General features: G+C 36.0%; 1 protein-coding gene across 2 annotated transcripts in view; it reads right to left on the bottom strand.

Moving 5' to 3' along the window:
• Nucleotides 1-330: 330 nt before the first annotated feature.
• Nucleotides 331-9,508, bottom strand: part of LOC127622932 (ryanodine receptor 1-like) — a 144,363-nt gene continuing 135,185 nt past the window's right edge. For both annotated transcript variants that reach the window (XM_052097115.1, XM_052097116.1), the window contains one exon: nucleotides 331-8,958. In XM_052097115.1, the coding sequence (XP_051953075.1) occupies nucleotides 8,863-8,958 (96 nt within the window). In that variant the 3' untranslated portion in view covers nucleotides 331-8,862. The remainder of the gene's footprint in view (nucleotides 8,959-9,508) is intronic.

Here is a 9,508-nt window from a genome sequence, read left to right as displayed (position 1 = left end):
GTCGTGAAAGCCACCAGTGTTTTTTTCCACCACATCTCAAATTCTGTGTGCTGTTGACAGCCTTCCCGCGCAACCACTGGGCGGCGCCATGATGATTCTGATTGCCGCCAAAGAATGTTTAGCCCAAGACGGACCACTTGTAATAACATTTTTGGAAGAAATTGGAACGCCTAATATGGCAGATGTAGAAAAGTGTTTGGGGGTCACACTACTTTTCGTGCTGCATTCACTCCCACTCAAATGCATCCAAACGCGGGAGACAGGAAACGCAAGCTCATGCGAAGAAATTTTGAACAACGCTGCATACCAAAGTTCAAGCTTGGTAACCGTATTGCGAATCTGTAAGACGAGAGGATGCCTGACCAAAAGAACATTGAAACGTCATGCACTGACCTCTTTGAACCACAGTTCAAAGGATACATAATTGAAAGTTGTGTGTTACTAAACCAGAAACCCTCCATGTGACATCATATCCTGGTCTTTTGCTTCTAAAATTAGTTTTTTTTACATGTTCAAAGGCTAGTGTGACTGCCCCTTTACAGGTAAAAGAGCTAATCGCCTTTTAGATACAGACATTGCTAGTCTAGTCAGTCAACTCGAGAACGCACATGCGCATTAGCTGAACCAGCCTGAAAAATTGTTGTTTTAAGCTTGATCTAAGACAAAGAAGCACAATTTATGATACCATTGTTGTTAGATTTTACTGCTGGTTTGAAATATGTTTGATATCGGTCTACCCCATTCAAGCAGATAGAAGCTATATTTTAATGCTGCTTGTATCCCCAGAAAATTGCTGCCTGGTAGCATTCCAAAGATGGCCGCCAACACAGAGTGGACTGTCTTGCATTGAAGAAAACTTTGTTTCCGCTGGACTTTTTTCTCCAAGCAATGTAAAAACTAACAAAACGAGCTATCCAGATGGACAGCAGCCAGGTCAAGTATTAGTTAGAGTAAAATTAAGTTCAGGCTCAACTTGTGCAGTTGTTGGCTTTCATAACAACTCAAAGTAGTTGAAACTTTCGTGGGCCAGAACTTCATGCCAACTACCCACTACATAAACATTGACAGGAGAGGCACAGTCAAATGTATCACGTGCTTTTTATTTGGCATTTATCTACAAGTGTAATATGCTAAACCTCACATTATCTGCTAAAAACATACACTGAAAACACTGGATAATGGAAATGCCGGCTTCAACACTTCCGCGTTCCAGAAAAACAGATTATCTACACAATGAAATAATAGTTTCGTACTTTTTGCATTATTTGGCAAAATTGCAGCTTGATTGGAAATGGCACCCTATAACATAAAGAGATATTCATGTTTAGCATGCTTTTCACTGACACTTTAACAAGCAAGCCAACACTAGGCCTAACTTTTGGAGAATTTTTCATTTTTTACAATTGACAATATTGTTTGATGTAGTGGAAATTATGCCATGACAATTGTAGTTTTTGCTAATATTGATAGAAATCACTTTCCCGCTATAGCCTATTGTTTATCATTATTTCACTCTTTGTTTAGATTTTCATAGTTTTAAACATGTAATAACGTGTATTTTCATAGTGTAATTTCACAGTTTAAAATTAAAAGTCTGGGTAGGAGACATTTCAAAAACAATAAAAACTATATATAATGCATTTGAAAAGTACCCCAAAAAATTATGGAGGCCTGGAATAAAAGTTTCCAAGTCAGTTTTAATGTGACTTTCATATAAGGAAAGAAAATACTTGAAATGTGTTTATTTTAATAAAAATTAACTCATTAACTCAAAGTTAAACATCTCGTAATTCCTGTAACACACAGACTGTGACAAACCAGAGACTTCTATTGTTTTAAAATTATACAAGTATTTACAAGGGAATACGATTCACACTAACCCAATAGAAAACCTTTTGCATGTTAGGCAAAATACCCATAGACCAATGTTCATAAAAGTAAGCTAGTAGGTTAGAAACAAACAGACAAACAAAGCAAAGTGCATTAAACGTGACTCACCCAAGCATAATTACACACATGGCTTCTTTTTTTAATAAACACAAAGGTTGTAAAGATTAATAAGGGACTTTTCAATCCAAATCCAACACTTGTCATAAAATGCCATAAAATGTGTTGGAAATGTTTAACTAGCTTTGTCATTCGATTCTATAAGATAATGTTTTACTGCATGTTATAAACATAGGCTATATATTTTTAGGCCTGGGATTAGGACTGACGTGTATAACTAGAACAACTTTATATTGTTTTATTGACTTTTGTTACTCGCAATCCAGGTGTGCAAAATAAATAAATACATAAAAAAAAATCGGCATATTTGTCTCCCTCCAGTGTTTTAGGAGTGAAAGTACGACGTTTACAATGTGAAGAACTGTTAGAAACTGAACAGTCTTTGTAAACACTGCACTGCTCTGCACACATATAATCTACATAGACAGACATAATACAACAGGTGAAAAGTGCTGTTTTTCAACTACAAAATAACACAGGTATCAACTAACTTTTACAGTAAAGTCTAGTTTATGACTCGACAGAGAGTTTGACCACAGGGCTCTCTCAAGACCACATTTACCACAGTTGCACAAGTTATTTAATATAGGCCACAAAGGAGCAAGAAAATCATTCTGTAACATTTATAAAGATGTGAAGTACACTTGAAAATAGATTGCATTTTTTTTAAATATAAACTTTTTGCAAAATTCTAATTTAATCTAATAAAAACTTATGTACGATTTCTTTGGTAAGCTTTGCTATACTGCTGTAAGATTGTAACACAAAACCCACTGAGAAACAGGAAGTGAAAAGTGAATAACAGCTGTCACTTGCTGTGAGGTGCACAGACCACAATTATGACAAGCCTTTGTACATTCCTCATTGTCTGACATATAAACCCTGATGCTCAGTGAAAAAATCGGGGCACATCAATAAAAGTGTTTTGTTAGTGGGGAATCAAACACTTGTCACTTTCAGCAAACAGTCTAATTTCTAAAAACATTTGAAATGAAAACACAGAGAGTTAACAATGACTTGGAGATTAAATACCTGTTCTCAAACAAAATTGTATGTAACTTTGACCCGTATCAGGCAATCGTATGTTTTGCAAGAGAAAAGTTTACTAAACTGATTCATGAAAGGAATATTCCGGATTCAATACAAGTTATGCTCAAAGGACACAAATCAAGGTTATACAGTATTGAAGCTTTTAAAATGGAAGTAAATGGGGTCATTTTTTGTTGGGTTTAAAAGCAGGAATTTGAAGCTTAGGCCTATAATTTTATAATAGTACTAACATAAATAAGTCCCCTTTCTGTTGTTCAGATTGGATTGTGAAGGGGGTTAATACACTCGTGACCTATATGAGAGTGGAAAATTTGGTTCACCATTTTGGGATTCCCAGATCTCTAATTTATAAGTATTTACAGCTGCGCCACCTACTCTGCACTGTTTTTGGGAGTAGCATGCACCCCCCCTAGTGCGGCAGATACTCTGGGAGTGGTGATTGCTGCTTTTGGGAAGGGTTATGAGGCATCAGTGTATTACTCCCTGCTATATCAGAGTCTGGGAGATGGAGCTCTAAATTCTCTCAAAAGATTATGGGAGGAATATTTAAATTAGTTTTTGGAGGAGGGACAAGATTTTATATGATTTTACTGGACCCAAACTACATAGGCTTGGTCTTAAAAGACACACCCGCTTTGCCAGTCAGAAGTTGGAGACACAATTCATGTCTTTTGGGTGTGTGTTAAGATTCAAGATTTTTGGGAGAGGGTTCAAGATATTTGTGTGACTCAAGTTTTACTTTTTCATCAGACAAATTTATAGAAAATTGGATTCTGACAAGTGTCATGATTGGCAGACAATCATCGGACGGACGCAGCACCATCATTTCTGGGGTGGTGTGTGGAGATGGTGAGGGTGGCAGCTTTTGAAGAAGGGGTATTTAGAGGATTGGATAATTTGGATTTGTTTATGGGAAAGTGGGGCAAATATCTGGCATTTTTGGAGGGCTCTCGGGGAGGGACAATGGAGAGAGAGAGAGGTGTAGATGTTATGTGTGTGATTATTATATTTTATTTATTTAATATTTGTTTTTGTGTGTCTATAATCATGTGGAACCACTGGGGTGTTCTTTTGGGTGGGGTTGGGGATTGGGAGGGGGGTTCTTGCTTTTATTTGTTAATGTATGAATCAATAAAAAAAAATGTTAATCCAAAAAACATAAATGTTTTCAATTATCTATTCTCATTTGAGCTGTAATGTTGTTTAAATTATGTCAACAACACTGTAAAATTGGATATAAATTTAAACAGATTTTTTTTAAATGATTCCATTCACTTCCATTCTAAATGCCTCACTATAACCCAGATTTTCGGAATACTTTTTTGTATTTGTATTTTTTGCCCCACGATTGAGTTGAATTTGTATTGAACAGAGGTGGTGACATATTTATGTTATTAATGAACTCTTAGGGCTTGTTGTATCATGCGTGTTTAATCCCCATCTTCCCTATACTGCAAGGATGATACAAAATCAGAAGCTAAATCAAATAAAAGAGATTTTTGTTCTATGATGTGAAAACTAATGTGGAAAATCTATGACGAACAAATTCTCACAGGTCACAAAAGCAAGGATGACATGGAGATGATGACTCACTAGAACTTTAGAGACAGTTTCCTTATGCATCAGGTAATGTACATTATGTTTCATTAGAAATATCCAAAGTTACTCAACAAATACAGACATACTGTATATCGATGTCAAACGTGCATTAACATATTAAATGGATGGTGAAACAGGTCAATCACAGTGTCTCAGCAGGGAAGATCCAAGTCATACAAACAAATGTATCATCACCTCATTAATCCAGTTAGTTTTAAGAATAATTGAGAAAACATATTTAAAAATGAAAGTCTAAAATTAAAATTAAAGTCTAAAACAGTTAGTGACATTTAGTTTTAATTATAAAGTTAAGGATATTACTTAGTGTATTAGTGTCTTACCTTACATATTTCAGTCAAATGACATTTTTATTATTATTATTTAGTTTCCTTCCAGTTTTGTAATAACAGCTGTTTTGGGGGCCTGGGTAACTCAGTGAGTATTGACGCTGACTACCACCCCTGGAGTCCAGCCAGGTCTCCTAAGCAACCAAATTGGCCCGGTTGCTAGGGAGGGTAGAGTCACATGGGATAACCTCCTCGTGATCACTATTAGTGGTTCTCGCTTTCAATGGGGTGCTTGGTAAGTTGTGCGTGGATCGTGGAGAGTAGCATGAGCCTCCACATGCTGAGAGTCTCCGCAGTGTCATGCACAACGAGTCACATGATAAAATGCGTGGATTGACGGTCTCAGAAACGGAGGCAACTGAGACTTGTTCTCCACCACCAGATTGAGGTGAGTAACCGTGCCACGAGGACCTACAAAGTAATGGGAATTGGGCATTCCAAATTGGTAGAAAAGGGGATAAAAAGAAAAACAGTAGTTTTGTTTCAAAAGATAATTTTGGTCATCCTCTAAAAGCTAAAATGCAAAAAGGAAGAAAAAAAATAATAATTGTGCATGAAATTTAGATTAACATAATGGTATGTACTTGAAGGCCATTCATTATTTTTGTAATGTACGTACTTTTGATATTAATAACAAATTGTTGTTAATATTTATTTACATTTCACAATTAAGATTCAAACAGAGATGATATTTAAAGTGTTTGCAAAGCAGGTGAAACTACATCTCTCTCTCTCTCTGTCGATTTAAGAAGAGCTTCATCAGAAGTGGATGTACAGGAGAGCTGAATGTCTGCCACAATCTCCAGGATGTCCACCTAAGAAAAGGGTGTGAACTGGTAGAAGAAATATAATGAATGCCACCAGTTTACAAAGACCTTTAAGATCCTCCCATGAACCTCCCGGAGATACAGAGTGAGAGCAAACTGGTAACAAGCAGCAACACGTACAACCATTTATTTTCAGGGATTTTTTACAAGCCTTTTGGGAAGGTCTGAGAAACAGTCCAGATAACTTTTTATTTTAATTCTTTAATTGTCCTCATGTCAAGTCAGCTAGTTATGTAAGTGTTTCATCATGAAACTGTGGCATAGCTATAACAATAGGAGACAACACCCCTAAAAATAGAGCCTGTACTTTTTTCCCACTCCTTCCATTCGTGGTTATCAGCAACCGAAATACTAGAGGGATGGAACATTATGAAATGTCTAATATTATTATTTCAATTAATAGACTTCTTAACTTATTAATACACTGACTAGCTGGTCTGAATTGCTATGGTGCAGAACTGCACATAAGAACATTCATAGGCTCTCACAGAAACTACAGCAAACAACAAGGATACAAAGCTAAGACACAAAGTAACTTTTATGAGCTTTCATGGCTAAAGAACAGAGTTCAGACAGAGGTGCTCTTAAAATATTGTAATCTGTTTAATGTGCACTGAAACCGGATTCAGTCTGATACACAGATAGATGTAAAGATGATGATGGATTTCTTCCCTCTGTGAGCTTTCAGAGCAAAACACACCAAAAGACCTCAACACACACTCTTAATGTGCTGTTAAAACATGTCCGCAGAACACAAGGTGAAATATTACGCATTAGTTTATTTGCTCAAGTTTCGGTCGCTCTGAGACTTTTGATGCACAAATATCAGAGACCTACATCTACATACTTCATCTATATTTGACAGAAAAAGATTTGCCAAAAAGAAAACAATAAAAATCTAATGGCAAAACACATTGTCTTTGTTAATTCTACATGTTAACAATCTAGTTTGCACCCAACATTTCTAATTTTTGCCCAAAAAGGTACATAAGAAATACTCAAGAGCATCCAATTAATTATTTATAGCTTCAACAAAAAATATATAATCTATGTATTTAAGTTAATAAGTTGCAGTATGAACAGAATCATTCATGTCAAGGTCTTAAATGACAGTATAGATCTATTGCTTTCTGCACACACATTTGAACTGCACTGGTAATACTGAAACACCTGTGCATATAGATATGATAGTGTTTCTTTCCCATAATCAGAGTAAGAAGTCATTGTCTGGTATATCTTGAGAGGAATATTTGAATAAAACGAACGACCCACAAACTATCCCCACCTCTATATTTCTAATACAGCATTGTGTAGCAGGACACCAAGTGTATGCTTGGCATGGATAGAGTGTCCCACTATAAGACTATAGAGTGCAAAACAGGTGGCTTAACATGTTTTAAAAGTTAAAATTGCTCACAAGACAAGAACATACCTAAGACAGTTGCAAAAGTTGTTTTTGAATTTTCTGAAACCCAAAACAGAGGGGGAAAGAATTTTTGGGACTGTAATACTTTCCTCTCAAGAATAAAATAGTATTAAGATACACCGTTCAGCCTCAACATTAAAACCACCTGACTAATATTATGTAGGTCCCCCTCATGCTGCCAAAACAGCGCCAACTTGCATCTCACCACAATTGTACAGAGTGGTTGACTGAGTTAGCGTAGACTTTGTCAGTTCAAACCATTATGGCCATTCTCTGTTGAACTCTATTATCAACAAGGTGTTTCTGTCTGCAGAACTGCCCCTCACTGGATGTTTTTTGTTTTTAGCACCATTCAGAGTAAATTTTAGAGACTTATGTGTGTGAAAATCCCAGGAGATCAGCAGTTACAGAAACACTCAAACCAGCCTGTCTGGCAACAACAATCATGCCACGCTCCAAATCACGGAGATCAAATGTTTTCCCCATTCTGATGGTTGATGTGAAAATTAACTGAAGCTCCTGACCCGTATCTGTATGGTTTTATGCACTGCACTGCTGCAACATGATTGGCTAATTAGATAATTGCATGGATGATTGTTGGTGCCAGATGGGCTGGTTTGACTATTTCTGTAACTGCTAAACTGGGATTTTCACATACAAAAGTCTCTAGAATTACTCTGAATGGTGCCAAAAACAAAAAACTTCAAGTGAGTGGCAGTTCTGTGGATAAAAATGCCTTGTTGATGAGGGAAGTTAACAGAGAATGGCCAGAACGGTAACTCAGATACAATTAGCTCTGAACAATTGTGATGAGAAGAATAGCATCTCAGAATGCTATTCTGAGATGCGGGTTGGCGCTGTTTTGGTGGCACAAGGGGGACCTACACAATATTAAACAGGTGGTTCTAATGTTGTTGGTGATCAGTATATGTTTGTTGCACGCATTCTCACATTCGCACGAGGTCCCAGGTAAAAAGCCTGGCTTAATACTTAATAGCATGATGCTACAACTCATTTGATATATTTCTGTGGTATACATAAATAAATAAATAAATATAGACATAAAACCAAGCTATACTTTATAGGCTAAATTAAAGGTTCTAGACAGCTAGTGCTCAACACATAAAAAGATAGGTACAGACGATCAATAAAATCATCATACTTAAATTCTCACTGTAGTAGTAGATTGATATTAGGCACTGTGATACTTTTATGATTCAAAGTGACAGATAGACAAAACAGAGAGAGGAAAAGAAGGCTTTTTTAGGGGTGTTAGTTCATTTTAGCTTCTTTTATGGAGAAGTAAAGGCCATGTAGTGTATAAAATACTTTCTTCCTTATCTCTGAAACACAATGTTTGATCATTTTTCTCTCATTTAGTTAAACACAAGGGGAAATTGAAAGGGTTTAAGTATTATGAAGGAGTTTGTGTGGTCAGTGTGATGTGTTGGCTTATGATGAGGGTCGAGAGAACAGAATCAAGGCTACAGTCGGTCATTTATCTCTTGTTCCCTTCTTTTGGCTATTTTTCTAAATTTTCTCTCTGACCAGCGTAGCTGAAGTTATTTTCAGACACACAAACACACACACTTTCCAGAATGTGGAATTAGCCAAGTTGATCCTCATATTGCTTCCTGAAACAGTCACCAGCCGGGAAGAAGTCCCAGCATCGTTCCTGGTACATTTTCCATACATATGACTCCTGCAAAGAGAGAAAATAAAAGAATCAAAGAAAGAATACATTTTAAATTCAGCATTTTTTTATGTACCAAACTGTAAACATAAAGGGATGGTAATTCTCCCAAAATGTACAATTCTGTCATCACTTTCTCACCCTCATGTTTTTCGAAATCTTTATTACTTTCTTACTTCTATGGAAATCAAAATTTGTTAACATGTCAATGTTAGCCAGTTACCATTCACTTTGAATGCATATTTTTTTCTCTAAATACAATGAAAGTGAATGTGAAAGAGACATTCTGCCTAAAATCTACTTTTGTGTTCCATGGGGGAAAAAAAGACATACAGGTTTGGAACAACTGGAGGGTGGGTAAATGATGAGTTTTAGAGAAATGTGGGTGAACTAACTTTAAAGTTAAAGTTAAACTTTAAACATTTTACATTTTATTTTATTATTAATAATGTATACCTATTATTTAGAAGTAAACTGAATTTTGTGGTTATGTTTTTTTTATTTATTTTTTATTCAGAAAGACAATGAGATTGAACAGTGATAGGAATATAAACAACAT

The sequence above is a fragment of the Xyrauchen texanus genome, chromosome 29 (genome assembly GCF_025860055.1).
Source record: "Xyrauchen texanus isolate HMW12.3.18 chromosome 29, RBS_HiC_50CHRs, whole genome shotgun sequence".
Classification (NCBI taxonomy): Eukaryota; Metazoa; Chordata; class Actinopteri; order Cypriniformes; family Catostomidae; genus Xyrauchen; species Xyrauchen texanus.
Note: the sequence above shows the minus strand (reverse complement) of the source record. Positions and strands in the feature narration are given on the sequence as shown.